This window comes from Rhinoderma darwinii, chromosome 3, assembly GCF_050947455.1.
Source record: "Rhinoderma darwinii isolate aRhiDar2 chromosome 3, aRhiDar2.hap1, whole genome shotgun sequence".
Lineage (NCBI taxonomy): Eukaryota > Metazoa > Chordata > Amphibia > Anura > Rhinodermatidae > Rhinoderma > Rhinoderma darwinii.
The window spans coordinates 1,570,297-1,589,091 of NC_134689.1; the positions used below are offsets into that span (position 1 = coordinate 1,570,297).

Sequence of the window (18,795 nt, forward strand, 5' to 3'; positions counted from 1 at the left end):
CACTATTATATCCTCCAGAGACATTACATCATATATGACTGATATCAGCCGCTCCTCTTATATCACTCCAGTACTATTATATCCTCCAGAGACATTACATCATATATGTGACTGATATCAGCCGCTCCTCTTATATCACTCCAGTACTATTATATCCTCCAGAGACATTACATCATATGTGACTGATATCAGCCGCTCCTCTTATAACACTCCAGTACTATTATATCCTCCAGAGACATTACATCATATATGTGACTGATATCAGCCGCTCCTCTTATATCACTCCAGTACTATTATATCCTCCAGAGACATTACATCATATGTGACTGATATCAGCCGCTCCTCTTATATCACTCCAGTACTATTATATCCTCCAGAGACATTACATCATATGTGACTGATATCAGCCGCTCCTCTTATATCACTCCAGTACTATTATATCCTCCAGAGACATTACATCATATGTGTGACTGATATCAGCCGCTCCTCTTATAACACTCCAACACTATTATATCCTCCAGAGACATTACATCATATGTGACTGATATCAGCCGCTCCTCTTATATCACTCCAGCACTATTATATCCTCCAGAGACATTACATCATATGTGTGACTGATATCAGCCGCTCCTCTTATATCACTCCAGCACTATTATATCCTCCAGAGACATTACATCATATGTGACTGATATCAGCCGCTCCTCTTATATCACTCCAGTACTATTATATCCTCCAGAGACATTAAATCATATGTGACTGATATCAGCCGCTCCTCTTATATCACTCCAGCACTATTATATCCTCCAGACATTACATCATATGTGACTGATATCAGCCGCTCCTCTTATATCACTCCAGTACTATTATATCCTCCAGAGACATTACATCATATGTGACTGATATCAGCCGCTCCTCTTATATCACTCCAGCACTATTATATCCTCCAGACATTACATCATATGTGACTGATATCAGCCGCTCCTCTTATATCACTCCAGTACTATTATATCCTCCAGAGACATTACATCATATATGTGACTGATATCAGCCGCTCCTCTTATATCACTCCAGTACTATTATATCCTCCAGAGACATTACATCATATGTGTGACTGATATCAGCCGCTCCTCTTATAACACTCCAGCACTATTATATCCTCCAGACATTACATCATATGTGTGACTGATATCAGCCGCTCCTCTTATATCACTCCAGCACTATTATATCCTCCAGAAACATTACATCATATGTGTGACTGATATCAGCCGCTCCTCTTATATCACTCCAGTACTATTATATCCTCCAGAGACATTACATCATATGTGTGACTGATATCAGCCGCTCCTCTTATATCACTCCAGCACTATTATATCCTCCAGAGACATTACATCATATATGACTGATATCAGCCGCTCCTCTTATATCACTCCAGTACTATTATATCCTCCAGAGACATTACATCATATATGTGACTGATATCAGCCGCTCCTCTTATATCACTCCAGTACTATTATATCCTCCAGAGACATTACATCATATGTGACTGATATCAGCCGCTCCTCTTATAACACTCCAGTACTATTATATCCTCCAGAGACATTACATCATATATGTGACTGATATCAGCCGCTCCTCTTATATCACTCCAGTACTATTATATCCTCCAGAGACATTACATCATATGTGACTGATATCAGCCGCTCCTCTTATATCACTCCAGCACTATTATATCCTCCAGAGACATTACATCATATGTGACTGATATCAGCCGCTCCTCTTATAACACTCCAGTACTATTATATCCTCCAGAGACATTACATCATATATGTGACTGATATCAGCCGCTCCTCTTATATCACTCAAGTACTATTATATCCTCCAGAGACATTACATCATATGTGACTGATATCAGCCGCTCCTCTTATATCACTCCAGCACTATTATATCCTCCAGAGACATTACATCATATGTGTGACTGATATCAGCAGCTCCTCTTATATCACTCCAGTACTATTATATCCTCCAGAGACATTACATCATATGTGTGACTGATATCAGCCGCTCCTCTTATAACACTCCAGCACTATTATATCCTCCAGAGACATTACATCATATGTGACTGATATCAGCCGCTCCTCTTATATCACTCCAGTACTATTATATCCTCCAGAGACATTACATCATATGTGACTGATATCAGCCGCTCCTCTTATAACACTCCAGCACTATTATATCCTCCAGAGACATTACATCATATGTGACTGATATCAGCCGCTCCTCTTATATCACTCCAGTACTATTATATCCTCCAGAGACATTACATCATATGTGACTGATATCAGCCGCTCCTCTTATAACACTCCAGTACTATTATATCCTCCAGAGACATTACATCATATGTGACTGATATCAGCCGCTCCTCTTATATCACTCCAGCACTATTATATCCTCCAGAGACATTACATCATATGTGACTGATATCAGCCGCTCCTCTTATAACACTCCAGTACTATTATATCCTCCAGAGACATTACATCATATGTGACTGATATCAGCCGCTCCTCTTATAACACTCCAACACTATTATATCCTCCAGAGACATTACATCATATGTGACTGATATCAGCCGCTCCTCTTATATCACTCCAGTACTATTATATCCTCCAGAGACATTACATCATATATGTGACTGATATCAGCCGCTCCTCTTATATCACTCCAGTACTATTATATCCTCCAGAGACATTACATCATATGTGACTGATATCAGCCGCTCCTCTTATAACACTCCAGTACTATTATATCCTCCAGAGACATTACATCATATGTGACTGATATCAGCCGCTCCTCTTATATCACTCCAGCACTATTATATCCTCCAGAGACATTACATCATATGTGTGACTGATATCAGCCGCTCCTCTTATATCACTCCAGTACTATTATATCCTCCAGACATTACATCATGTGTGACTGATATCAGCCGCTCCTCTTATATCACTCCAGTACTATTATATCCTCCAGAGACATTACATCATATGTGACTGATATCAGCCGCTCCTCTTATATCACTCCAGCACTATTATATCCTCCAGACATTACATCATATGTGACTGATATCAGCCGCTCCTCTTATATCACTCCAGTACTATTATATCCTCCAGAGACATTACATCATATGTGTGACTGATATCAGCCGCTCCTCTTATATCACTCCAGCACTATTATATCCTCCAGAGACATTACATCATATGTGTGACTGATATCAGCCGCTCCTCTTATATCACTCCAGCACTATTATATCCTCCAGACATTACATCATATGTGACTAAAATCAGCCGCTCCTCTTATATCACTCCAGTACTATTATATCCTCCAGAGACATTACATCATATGTGTGACTGATATCAGCCGCTCCTCTTATATCACTCCAGCACTATTATATCCTCCAGAGACATTACATCATATGTGTGACTCATATCAGCCGCTCCTCTTATATCACTCCAGTACTATTATATCCTTCAGAGACATTACATCATATGTGTGACTGATATCAGCCGCTCCTCTTATAACACTCCAGTACTATTATATCCTCCAGACATTACATCATATGTGTGACTGATATCAGCCGCTCCTCTTATATCACTCCAGCACTATTATATCCTCCAGAGACATTACATCATATGTGACTGATATCAGCCACTCCTCTTATAACACTCCAGTACTATTATATCCTCCAGAGACATTACATCATATGTGACTGATATCAGCCGCTCCTCTTATATCACTCCAGTACTATTATATCCTCCAGAGACATTACATCATATGTGTGACTGATATCAGCCGCTCCTCTTATATCACTCCAGCACTATTATATCCTCCAGAGACATTACATCATATATGACTGATATCAGCCGCTCCTCTTATATCACTCCAGTACTATTATATCCTCCAGAGACATTACATCATATGTGACTGATATCAGCCGCTCCTCTTATAACACTCCAGTACTATTATATCCTCCAGAGACATTACATCATATATGTGACTGATATCAGCCGCTCCTCTTATATCACTCCAGTACTATTATATCCTCCAGAGACATTACATCATATGTGACTGATATCAGCCGCTCCTCTTATATCACTCCAGCACTATTATATCCTCCAGAGACATTACATCATATGTGTGACTGATATCAGCAGCTCCTCTTATATCACTCCAGTACTATTATATCCTCCAGAGACATTACATCATATGTGTGACTGATATCAGCCGCTCCTCTTATAACACTCCAGCACTATTATATCCTCCAGAGACATTACATCATATGTGACTGATATCAGCCGCTCCTCTTATAACACTCCAGTACTATTATATCCTCCAGAGACATTACATCATATGTGACTGATATCAGCCACTCCTCTTATAACACTCCAGTACTATTATATCCTCCAGAGACATTACATCATATATGTGACTGATATCAGCCGCTCCTCTTATATCACTCCAGTACTATTATATCCTCCAGAGACATTACATCATATGTGACTGATATCAGCCGCTCCTCTTATATCACTCCAGCACTATTATATCCTCCAGAGACATTACATCATATGTGTGACTAATATCAGCCGCTCCTCTTATAACACTCCAGCACTATTATATCCTCCAGAGACATTACATCATATGTGACTGATATCAGCCGCTCCTCTTATAACACTCCAGTACTATTATATCCTCCAGAGACATTACATCATATGTGACTGATATCAGCCGCTCCTCTTATATCACTCCAGTACTATTATATCCTCCAGAGACATTACATCATATGTGTGACTGATATCAGCCGCTCCTCTTATAACACTCCAGCACTATTATATCCTCCAGAGACATTACATCATATGTGACTGATATCAGCCGCTCCTCTTATATCACTCCAGTACTATTATATCCTCCAGAGACATTACATCATATGTGACTGATATCAGCCGCTCCTCTTATATCACTCCAGCACTATTATATCCTCCAGACATTACATCATATGTGACTGATATCAGCCGCTCCTCTTATATCACTCCAGTACTATTATATCCTCCAGAGACATTACATCATATATGTGACTGATATCAGCCGCTCCTCTTATATCACTCCAGTACTATTATATCCTCCAGAGACATTACATCATATATGTGACTGATATCAGCCGCTCCTCTTATATCACTCCAGTACTATTATATCCTCCAGAGACATTACATCATATGTGTGACTGATATCAGCCGCTCCTCTTATAACACTCCAGCACTATTATATCCTCCAGACATTACATCATATGTGTGACTGATATCAGCCGCTCCTCTTATATCACTCCAGTACTATTATATCCTCCAGAGACATTACATCATATGTGTGACTGATATCAGCCGCTCCTCTTATATCACTCCAGCACTATTATATCCTCCAGACATTACATCATATGTGACTGATATCAGCCGCTCCTCTTATATCACTCCAGTACTATTATATCCTCCAGAGACATTACATCATATGTGACTGATATCAGCCGCTCCTCTTATATCACTCCAGCACTATTATATCCTCCAGACATTACATCATATGTGACTGATATCAGCCGCTCCTCTTATATCACTCCAGTACTATTATATCCTCCAGAGACATTACATCATATGTGTGACTGATATCAGCCGCTCCTCTTATATCACTCCAGCACTATTATATCCTCCAGAGACATTACATCATATGTGTGACTGATATCAGCCGCTCCTCCTATATCACTCCAGCACTATTATATCCTCCAGAGACATTACATCATATGTGTGACTGATATCAGCCGCTCCTCTTATATCACTCCAGCACTATTATATCCTCCAGAGACATTACATCATATGTGTGACTGATATCAGCCGCTCCTCTTATATCACTCCAGCACTATTATATCCTCCAGAGACATTACATCATATGTGACTGATATCAGCCGCTCCTCTTATATCACTCCAGTACTATTATATCCTCCAGAGACATTACATCATATGTGACTGATATCAGCCGCTCCTCTTATATCACTCCAGCACTATTATATCCTCCAGACATTACATCATATGTGACTGATATCAGCCGCTCCTCTTATATCACTCCAGTACTATTATATCCTCCAGAGACATTACATCATATGTGTGACTGATATCAGCCGCTCCTCTTATATCACTCCAGCACTATTATATCCTCCAGAGACATTACATCATATGTGTGACTGATATCAGCCGCTCCTCTTATATCACTCCAGCACTATTATATCCTCCAGAGACATTACATCATATGTGTGACTGATATCAGCCGCTCCTCCTATATCACTCCAGCACTATTATATCCTCCAGAGACATTACATCATATGTGACTGATATCAGCCGCTCCTCTTATAACACTCCAGTACTATTATATCCTCCAGAGACATTACATCATATGTGTGACTGATATCAGCCGCTCCTCTTATATCACTCCAGCACTATTATATCCTCCAGAGACATTACATTATATGTGACTGATATCAGCTGCTCCTCTTATATCACTCCAGTACTATTATATCCCCCAGAGACATTACATCATATATGTGACTGATATCAGCCGCTCCTCTTATATCACTCCAGCACTATTATATCCTCCAGACATTACATCATATGTGTGACTAATATCAGCCGCTCCTCTTATAACACTCCAGCACTATTATATCCTCCAGAGACATTACATCATATGTGTGACTGATATCAGCCGCTCCTCTTATATCACTCCAGTACTATTATATCCTCCAGAGACATTACATCATATGTGACTGATATCAGCCGCTCCTCTTATAATACTCCAGTACTATTATATCCTCCAGAGACATTACATCATATGTGACTGATATCAGCCGCTCCTCTTATATCACTCCAGCACTATTATATCCTCCAGAGACATTACATCATATGTGTGACTGATATCAGCCGCTCCTCTTATAACACTCCAGCACTATTATATCCTCCAGAGACATTACATCATATGTGTGACTGATATCAGCCGCTCCCCTTATATCACTCCAGCACTATTATATCCTCCAGAGACATTACATCATATGTGACTGATATCAGCCGCTCCTCTTATAACACTCCAGTACTATTATATCCTCCAGACATTACATCATATGTGTGACTGATATCAGCCGCTCCTCTTATAACACTCCAGCACTATTATATCCTCCAGAGACATTACATCATATGTGTGACTGATATCAGCCGCTCCTCTTATATAACTCCAGTACTATTATATCCTCCAGAGACATTACATCATATGTGTGACTGATATCAGCCGCTCCTCTTATAACACTCCAGCACTATTATATCCTCCAGAGACATTACATCATATGTGACTGATATCAGCCGCTCCTCTTATAACACTCCAGCACTATTATATCCTCCAGAGACATTACATCATATGTGACTGATATCAGCCGCTCCTCTTATATCACTCCAGTACTATTATATCCTCCAGAGACATTACATCATATATGTGACTGATATCAGCCGCTCCTCTTATATCACTCCAGCACTATTATATCCTCCAGACATTACATCATATGTGTGACTGATATCAGCCGCTCCTCTTATATAACTCCAGTACTATTATATCCTCCAGAGACATTACATCATATGTGTGACTGATATCAGCCGCTCCTCTTATATCACTCCAGCACTATTATATCCCCCAGAGACATTACATCATATGTGACTGATATCAGCCGCTCCTCTTATATCACTCCAGTACTATTATATCCTCCAGAGACATTACATCATATGTGTGACTGATATCAGCCGCTCCTCTTATATCACTCCAGTACTATTATATCCTCCAGAGACATTACATCATATATGTGACTGATATCAGCCGCTCCTCTTATATCACTCCAGCACTATTATATCCTCCAGAGACATTACATCATATGTGACTGATATCAGCCGCTCCTCTTATATCACTCCAGCACTATTATATCCTCCAGAGACATTACATCATATATGTGACTGATATCAGCCGCTCCTCTTATATCACTCCAGCACTATTATATCCTCCAGAGACATTACATCATATGTGACTGATATCAGCCGCTCCTCTTATATCACTCCAGCACTATTATATCCTCCAGAGACATTACATCATATGTGTGACTGATATCAGCCGCTCCTCTTATATCACTCCAGCACTATTATATCCTCCAGAGACATTACATCATATGTGACTGATATCAGCCGCTCCTCTTATAACACTCCAGTACTATTATATCCTCCAGAGACATTACATCATACGTGTGACTGATATCAGCCGCTCCTCTTATATCACTCCAGCACTATTATATCCTCCAGACATTCATCATATGTGTGACTGATATCAGCTGCTCCTCTTATATCACTCCAGTACTATTATATCCTCCAGAGACATTACATCATATGTGTGACTGATATCAGCCGCTCCTCTTATATCACTCCAGCACTATTATATCCTCCAGAGAGATTACATCATATGTGTGACTGATATCAGCCGCTCCTCTTATAACACTCCAGTACTATTATATCCTCCAGAGACATTACATCATATGTGTGACTGATATCAGCCGCTCCTCTTATAACACTCCAGTACTATTATATCCTCCAGAGACATTACATCATATGTGACTGATATCAGCCGCTCCTCTTATAACACTCCAGCACTATTATATCCTCCAGAGACATTACATCATATGTGTGACTGATATCAGCCGCTCCTCTTATATCACTCCAGTACTATTATATCCTCCAGAGACATTACATCATATGTGACTGATATCAGCCGCTCCTCTTATATCACTCCAGCACTATTATATCCTCCAGAGTTTCTGATCTTTACATTTCTGCAGCCTGCTCTCCGGTACTGCGGGTGTATATATATATATGTAGGGGGATCCTGCTCTCCGGTACTGCGGGTGTATATATATATATGTAGGGGGATCCTGCTCTCCGGTACTGCGGGTGTATATATATATGTAGGGGGATCCTGTATATATAGGGTATATGGTCCTGCAGTCGGTGATGATGATTGGAGACGTCTGTGTGATCTCAGGTGATGTCAGTGCGATGATCTGCGGCCATAGGTGACAGTTAGCCTATATAGTGCTGCCGCCATCACTCTGCGCCTGGATTCATCCCTGATAATGGCGCTCGGCAGAATGGAACAGACGGATTCATTATGCGCGGCTCAGCACGTGTCCGTCAGTGCGGGAATCACAGGAGCTCCCAGCAGTCAGGGGGGAGGGGGGACGCTCTGTCCGAAACTTGGTCTGACTGAAGGCAATGAATACGGCGCCGCGTCCACGGTGACCCACGGCCTAATCCATCAAGACGTTTGGCCCGTGTCACGGCGCTTTCTTCTCCCTGAGCCTTGACGAGTCCGGCGGGGACAGACCGCGTGTTTGTCAAAAGTCATTTACGAGACGCGGCGCTCATTTCTGGCGATTCTCGGTTGATGCCATAAGTGGCTATAGGGGCTGGACATCGTGGAATGGGATCGTAACGCCGGCCGCGCTGTTCCCAATTATCAGCAGATGTTAATGACATCGGCTCAACGACTGACGAGCAGAGACGCAAAGATTTACCGCCGGTCAGACGAGACGTCCGATACCGGAGAAACGGCGTACATGGAATACGGCAAAAAAATGTCATCAAATAGATCCCGGACCCTCCGTACCCAGGACACCCGACAGATCCCCCCCTCTCCTAGGACACCCGATAGACCCCCCCTCTCCTAGGACACCGGATAGACCCCCCCCCTCTGCTAGGACACCCGACAGATCCCCCCCTCTCCTAGGACACCCGACAGATCCCCCCCTCTCCTAGGACACCCGACAGATCCCCCCCTCTCCTAGGACACCCGACGGATCCCCCCTCTCCTAGGACACCCGATAGACCGCTCCCCTCTCCTAGGACACCCGATAGACCCCCCCCCTCTCCTAGGACACCGGATAGACCCCCCCCTCTCCTAGGACACCCGACAGATCCCCCCCTCTCCTAGGACACCCGACGGATCCCCCTTCTCCTAGGACACCCGATAGACCGCTCCCCTCTCCTAGGACACCCGATAGACCCCCCCCTCTCCTAGGACACCGGATAGACCCCCCCCTCTCCTAGGACACCTGATAGACCCCCCCCTCTCCTAGGACACCCGATAGACCGCTCCCCTCTCCTAGGACACCCGATATACCCCCCCTCTCCTAGGACACCCGATAGACCACTCCCCTCTCCTAGGACACCCGATAGACCGCTCCCCTCTCCTAGGACACCGGATAGACCGCCCCCCCTCTCCTAGGACACCCGATAGACCGCTCCCCACTCCTAGGACACCCCATAGATTATATTGTTACTGATCTGGGACGGGACTACAGCTCTGCCCATCCATAAATGACTATTTCATGAATAGAATGCCAGAACTACAGAGAAGACTGACACAGGCAGTGCAGCAGGAAGAGTGTGATTGTGTGTAACAAGACAGGTTTAGATGCCATTCAGGGTCTGTGGAAAGCTGGGTGGCTGCACGTGCGGTTATGATGTAACTTGTGAGTGACACATTTCAGGGTTTATATTTCCGGGTTTTTAGATTTGGGGGTCGGGGGTCCGTTCCTCCGCATCTCTATCATCTGGAACGCAGCTTTATAAATAGATGTTGCAGGTGGAGTAGAATGAGTTGCAGGGGGTGGGGGACAAGTCATCAAAGGTCGGGCGACTTCTCTGCGGCGGAGAACATGCAGCGCGCCGGGTCCCTCCGCCGCCGCCGCCGCCGTTACGACACAATCTTGTTCTTTTATTACACGCGACCTGTGCCGGATCTCGCAGCGGGGAAGTCGCGGCTCAGCTCCGGGGTCGGCGCTCGTCTCTCATTTCCAGGTATTATCTTCGCTCCGCAGCAGATTGAACACAGCAGGGCCCACTCCGCGCGCTCGGCTATTCCGCAGCCTTTTCAGAGCTTTCTCCTTTTTTTGTCCCTTTTCTATTTTCTTCTCAGCAATTTGTAAATGTGACTGGACGCGCTGAGCTCTGCTACATCACCGCAGCCACAATGATGGCTATTAACCCCTTCCAGGACTGCAAATCCCGACCATTTACATCAACGGCGCTGCAGCCCATGGAAAGGCATCGTCTTCTCCGCGCCGAAGATTCATCCAGAAAGAAGGGGAAAACCGCCACGAGACACCGCAGTCTGCTGAAACGGCATCACGCGGTTATAAAAAGTTCCAAAACTTTGTACTAGACTCACAGATTTCAAGATGTCTGCTTGCAGTCAGTGAATGGAAACATTCTTGTTTATATCCAGAGGCTGAAAACAATTATATCCAGTCTAGACAATCCTCTCTGAACTGCCTGGACTCCAGAATGATACATACTGCACTGATACATTGTGACAAACTATCAGCACCGGGGAGAGATTGGTTCTGCTGCAGTGTTTACACATAGCATTGCCTACTTGTCACCCAGCTTTCCCAGCCTCCTGCCGAGTCACACATCTCCATTATTTCTGAATCACTTTGGAAAAGCTGGGTGACATCTCCCACAGAAGCGGTAATGACGGCCATGTTGGTTCCATCACCCAGCTTTCCCAGAATCAGATAGAACGGCTGCACAGAGGGGACGAGGACTTGTATTTAGCCGGGGACGTCACTGTGCGGTCTGCGCGCGCTGCGTACCTTAGATTTCGGCGGCGGGCTGCTGGTGTTCTTCTCGGGGTTCATACTTGTGGGAGACATGGCGGCGAGGTTCCCCTGCGGCATTCCTGGCATCTTGTTCCCCGGAGACACCTGCATGGCCGCGAGCTGAGCCGCATACAGCTGCTGTGGAGAGAAAGATAAAGAGACGGGTGAGGAGGGCGGCGGTGACATCTCATGGCAGGAGCCGTCAGCGGAACGTTCCAGGACCGACATCTCATGGCAGGAGCCGTCAGCGGAACGTTCCAGGACCGACATCTCATGGGAGGAAAGACGGACGTCACAGGGACCACGGCGGCCGCAGGACCCCGAGAAGGGAGAACAAACATGGGAGGAATAGCGGACCATGGTATGGAAGTAGTACTGTGCCGAGGCGGCTTTCTGACTACAACCCCCAGCATGGCCTGTGTGACCCCAACATCTAATATAGAAAACTAGTGTCATCCTTATATAGAGCAAACTCTGAAGACATCGCACAGTACAACTTCTCAGTATCTGCCGTCACCCTGATGTATAGATATCGCACAGTACTACTTCCCAGTATCTGCCGTCACCCTGATGTATAGATATCGCACAGTACTACTTCTCAGTATCTGCGGTCACTCTGATGTATAGATATCGCACAGTACTACTTCTCAGTATCTGCCGTCACTCTGATGTATAGATATCGCACAGTACTACTTCTCAGTATCTGCAGTCACCCTGATGTATAGATATCGCACAGTACTACTTCTCAGTATCTGCCGTCACCCTGATGTATAGATATCGCACAGTACTACTTCTCAGTATCTGCCGTCTCCCTGATGTATAGATATCGCACAGTACTACTTCTCAGTATCTGCCGTCACCCTGATGTATAGATATCGCACAGTACTACTTCTCAGTATCTGCCGTCTCCCTGATGTATAGATATCGCACAGTACTACTTCTCAGTATCTGCCGTCACCCTGATGTATAGATATCGCACAGTACTACTTCTCAGTATCTGCCGTCACCCTGATGTATAGATATCGCACAGTACTACTTCTCAGTATCTGCGGTCACCCTGATGTATAGATATCGCACAGTACTACTTCTCAGTATCTGCGGTCACCCTGATGTATAGATATCGCACAGTACTACTTCTCAGTATCTGCCGTCACCCTGATGTATAGATATCGCACAGTACTACTTCTCAGTATCTGCCGTCACCCTGATGTAGAGATATCGCACAGTACTACTTCTCAGTATCTGCCGTCACCCTGATGTATAGATATCGCACAGTACTACTCCCCAGTATCTGCCGTCTCCCTGATGTATAGATATCGCACAGTACTACTTCTCAGTATCTGCCGTCTCCCTGATGTATAGATATCGCACAGTACTACTTCTCAGTATCTGCCGTCACCCTGATGTATAGATATCGCACAGTACTACTTCTCAGTATCTGCCGTCACCCTGATGTATAGATATCGCACAGTACCACTTCTCAGTATCTGCCGTCACCCTGATGTATAGATATCGCACAGTACTACTTCTCAGTATCTGCCGTCACCCTGATGTATAGATATCGCACAGTACTACTTCTCAGTATCTGCAGTCACCCTGATGTATAGATATCGCACAGTACTACTTCTCAGTATCTGCGGTCACCCTGATGTATAGATATCGCACAGTACTACTTCTCAGTATCTGCCGTCACCCTGATGTATAGATATCGCACAGTACTACTTCTCAGTATCTGCCGTCACCCTGATGTATAGATATCGCACAGTACTACTTCTCAGCATCTGCCGTCACCCTGATGTATAGATATCGCACAGTACTACTCCCCAGTATCTGCCGTCACCCTGATGTATAGATATCGCACAGTACTACTTCTCAGTATCTGCCGTCACCCTGATGTATAGATATCGCACAGTACTACTTCTCAGTATCTGCCGTCACCCTGATGTATAGATATCGCACAGTACTACTTCTCAGCATCTGCCGTCACTCTGATGTATAGATATCGCACAGTACTACTTCTCAGTATCTGCAGTCACCCTGATGTATAGATATCGCACAGTACTACTTCTCAGTATCTGCCGTCACCCTGATGTATAGATATCGCACAGTACTACTTCTCAGTATCTGCCGTCACCCTGATGTATAGATATCGCACAGTACTACTTCTCAGTATCTGCCGTCACCCTGATGTATAGATATCGCACAGTACTACTTCTCAGTATCTGCAGTCACCCTGATGTATAGATATCGCACAGTACTACTTCTCAGTATCTGCCGTCACCCTGATGTATAGATATCGCACAGTACTACTTCTCAGTATCTGCCGTCACTCTGATGTATAGATATCGCACAGTACCACTTCTCAGTATCTGCCGTCACCCTGATGTATAGATATCGCACAGTACTACTTCTCAGTATCTGCCGTCACCCTGATGTATAGATATCGCACAGTACTACTTCTCAGTATCTGCGGTCACCCTGATGTATAGATATCGCACAGTACTACTTCTCAGTATCTGCCGTCACCCTGATGTATAGATATCGCACAGTACTACTTCTCAGTATCTGCAGTCACCCTGATGTATAGATATCGCACAGTACTACTTCTCAGTATCTGCCGTCACCCTGATGTATAGATATCGCACAGTACTACTTCTCAGTATCTGCCGTCACTCTGATGTATAGATATCGCACAGTACCACTTCTCAGTATCTGCCGTCACCCTGATGTATAGATATCGCACAGTACTACTTCTCAGTATCTGCGGTCACCCTGATGTATAGATATCGCACAGTACTACTTCTCAGTATCTGCCGTCTCCCTGATGTATAGATATCGCACAGTACTACTTCTCAGTATCTGCTGTCACCCTGATGTATAGATATCGCACAGTACTACTTCTCAGTATCTGCCGTCTCCCTGATGTATAGATATCGCACAGTACTACTTCTCAGTATCTGCCGTCACCCTGATGTATAGATATCGCACAGTACTACTTCTCAGTATCTGCCGTCACCCTGATGTATAGATATCGCACAGTACTACTTCTCAGTATCTGCCGTCTCCCTGATGTATAGATATCGCACAGTACTACTTCTCAGTATCTGCAGTCACCCTGATGTATAGATATGGCACAGTACTACTTCTCAGTATCTGCCGTCTCCCTGATGTATAGATATCGCACAGTACTACTTCTCAGTATCTGCCGTCTCCCTGATGTATAGATATCGCACAGTACTACTTCTCAGTATCTGCCGTCACCCTGATGTATAGATATCGCACAGTACTACTTCTCATTATCTGCCGTCTCCCTGATGTATAGATATCGCACAGTACTACTTCTCAGTATCTGCCGTCACCCTGATGTATAGATATCGCACAGTACTACTTCTCAGTATCTGCCGTCACCCTGATGTATAGATATCGCACAGTACTACTTCTCAGTATCTGCCGTCACCCTGATGTATAGATATCGCACAGTACTACTTCTCAGTATCTGCCGTCACCCTGATGTATAGATATCGCACAGTACTACTCCCCAGTATCTGCCGTCACCCTGATGTATAGATATCGCACAGTACTACTTCTCAGTATCTGCCGTCACCCTGATGTATAGATATCGCACAGTACTACTTCTCAGTATCTGCAGTCACCCTGATGTATAGATATCGCACAGTACTACTCAGTATCTGCCGTCACCCTGATGTATAGATATCGCACAGTACTACTTCTCAGTATCTGCCGTCACCCTGATGTATGGATATCGCACAGTACTACTTCTCAGTATCTGCCGTCACCCTGATGTATAGATATCGCACAGTACTACTTCCCAGTATCTGCCGTCTCCCTGATGTATAGATATCGCACAGTACTACTTCTCAGTATCTGCCGTCTCCCTGATGTATAGATATCGCACAGTACTACTTCTCAGTATCTGCAGTCACCCTGATGTATAGATATCGCACAGTACTACTTCTCAGTATCTGCAGTCACCCTGATGTATAGATATCGCACAGTACTACTTCTCATTATCTGCCGTCTCCCTGATGTATAGATATCGCACAGTACTACTTCTCATTATCTGCCGTCACCCTGATGTATAGATATCGCACAGTACTACTTCTCAGTATCTGCAGTCACCCTGATGTATAGATATCGCACAGTACTACTTCTCATTATCTGCCGTCTCCCTGATGTATAGATATCGCACAGTACTACTTCTCATTATCTGCCGTCACCCTGATGTATAGATATCGCACAGTACTACTTCTCAGTATCTGCCGTCACCCTGATGTATAGATATCGCACAGTACTACTTCTCAGTATCTGCCGTCACCCTGATGTATAGATATCGCACAGTACTACTTCTCAGTATCTGCGGTCACCCTGATGTATAGATATCGCACAGTACTACTTCTCAGTATCTGCCGTCACCCTGATGTATAGATATCGCACAGTACTACTTCTCAGTATCTGCGGTCACCCTGATGTATAGATATCGCACAGTACTACTTCTCAGTATCTGCCGTCTCCCTGATGTATAGATATCGCACAGTACTACTTCTCAGTATCTGCCGTCACCCTGATGTATAGATATCGCACAGTACTACTTCTCAGTATCTGCCGTCACCCTGATGTATAGATATCGCACAGTACTACTTCTCAGTATCTGCCGTCACCCTGATGTATAGATATCGCACAGTACTACTTCTCAGTATCTGCCGTCACCCTGATGTATAGATATCGCACAGTACTACTTCTCAGTATCTGCCGTCACCCTGATGTATAGATATCGCACAGTACTACTTCTCAGTATCTGCCGTCACCCTGATGTATAGATATCGCACAGTACTACTTCTCAGTATCTGCCGTCACCCTGATGTATAGATATCGCACAGTACTACTTCTCAGTATCTGCCGTCTCCCTGATGTATAGATATCGCACAGTACTACTTCTCAGTATCTGCCGTCTCCCTGATGTATAGATATCGCACAGTACTACTTCTCAGTATCTGCCGTCTCCCTGATGTATAGATATCGCACAGTACTACTTCTCAGTATCTGCCGTCACCCTGATGTATAGATATCGCACAGTACTACTTCTCAGTATCTGCCGTCACCCTGATGTATAGATATCGCACAGTACTACTTCTCAGTATCTGCCGTCACCCTGATGTATAGATATCGCACAGTACTACTTCTCAGTATCTGCCGTCACCCTGATGTATAGATATCGCACAGTACTACTTCTCAGTATCTGCCGTCACCCTGATGTATAGATATCGCACAGTACTACTTCTCAGTATCTGCCGTCACCCTGATGTATAGATATCGCACAGTACTACTTCTCAGTATCTGCCGTCTCCCTGATGTATAGATATCGCACAGTACTACTTCTCAGTATCTGCTCAGGTTCCCGCCATCCTGTAAATATTTCACAAATCTACAAACACGAGGTAAATGAAATGTGACATAGAAACGACAGCCTCTGCGCAGTGACAGCCATGAGCGGCTGCCGGTGAGGTTCCACGCGCCTCTATTATTACCCATTATCTGTGATTACGGTTTTGCGCTGCGTTCGTGTCGCCGCTCCGGGACCTGCGTTATCCCCTAGTGACGCTTAGTAATGGCGGAGGACGGGCCGCGTCGCCTTGTGGTCGGCTCCTCCAACACGAGACTCACAAAGTGAAGAAGCGGCGGCGAGAAGACGACAACCGGGTCACCGAAAAAAACCTTCCCTGAAAGCGCGGACGATAAATGTGTTGTTTTCAGGGAGGATCCGAGGCGACTAACACAATGTGACGGCCACCGCTCCTCTACTTGGCTGCCGGGTTGGTTGAGGGGCATGGAGGAGAAAGAAGACGCAACACGAACGCGGGCGACGCTGCTCCTCAGGACGTCACGCGGGGAAATGTGGTGACCGAATATCAAAGTGACTGAGTGGCAGCGCCGTTATCTGCAGCGCGGACGCAACGGGAAGACGAGACCCTGCACAGAAGTCGCCGCACGCCCGTCCCAGAAACGCACGCGACAAGATGTTCTGCGCAGCTGGTGATTATAAAGTCTATAATGAAAAATAACACAACACGCGCACAATGCTCACAACACGCACAACGTGCGCAACACCCACAACACCTGCACAACACGCACACAACATGCACAACACTCACAACACCCAACACGCGCACAACACGCGCACAACACGCGCACAACACGCACAACGCTCACAACATCCACAACACAGTCTGTAGATACAAAATTCTACTGTGTCGAAAAGAACATTTTATTTTACACAATCCGTTATATGAATCCTGCGCTCACTCTAGGTTGTGTCTCCACATTTTGCGTCTCTCACATTTTGCGTCTCTCACATTTTGCGTCTCTCACATTTTGCGTCTCTCACATTTTGCGTCTCTCACATTTTGTGTCTCTCACATTTTGCGTTGCCAGAACGTGTTTTGTGCGGTTTGTGATGAGCACAGCTGAGGTTCTGTGACTGTAGAATTCGCGTGCGCTCACAAGTCATTATTACTATTTTTTGTAACCGTTTTCCCTACGTTGCAATAAATAATTGCGGGGACGGTCGGCCTCACACCTCCGCAGCGCTCCGGCCGCCGTATGAGCTCATGTTTACTCACGGACTCCGGCGCATTTCTTGCCTAATACTAACTAAACACAGCTGGAGATTATTTTTAGAGTTTGATGAAAAAATCCGTGACAACTTTCTGACGGGCTCCCAAATAATAATCTGGAGGGGGAGGGGGAGGGGAATCGTACCACAGAATAAGAAACGTAGCCACAAAAAGATGAATGACAAACTCAGCTCTGCTACATCTGGATGTGACGGCTACAGGAAGCGCAATGCCCCATAAGATCCTATTCACACCAGCGTGTCCAATTTGCCTCCGCAAAAACATGGGTCGTTTTTCATGCATATGACCGTCCGCGTTGCGTCCGTGTGATTCCCGCGTTTCGTCCGTTTTTCTTGTCCGTATTTCTCCTCCGCGAGAACTTTCTGGTTTTATTTTTTT

General features: G+C 44.8%; 1 protein-coding gene across 2 annotated transcripts in view; it reads right to left on the bottom strand.

Moving 5' to 3' along the window:
• SOX5 (SRY-box transcription factor 5) overlaps positions 1-18,795 on the bottom strand; it is a 343,282-nt gene that overhangs the window by 31,912 nt on the left and 292,575 nt on the right. For both annotated transcript variants that reach the window (XM_075855646.1, XM_075855645.1), the window contains one exon: positions 11,759-11,902. In XM_075855646.1, coding sequence (XP_075711761.1) covers positions 11,759-11,902 — 144 coding nt within the window. The remainder of the gene's footprint in view (positions 1-11,758; positions 11,903-18,795) is intronic.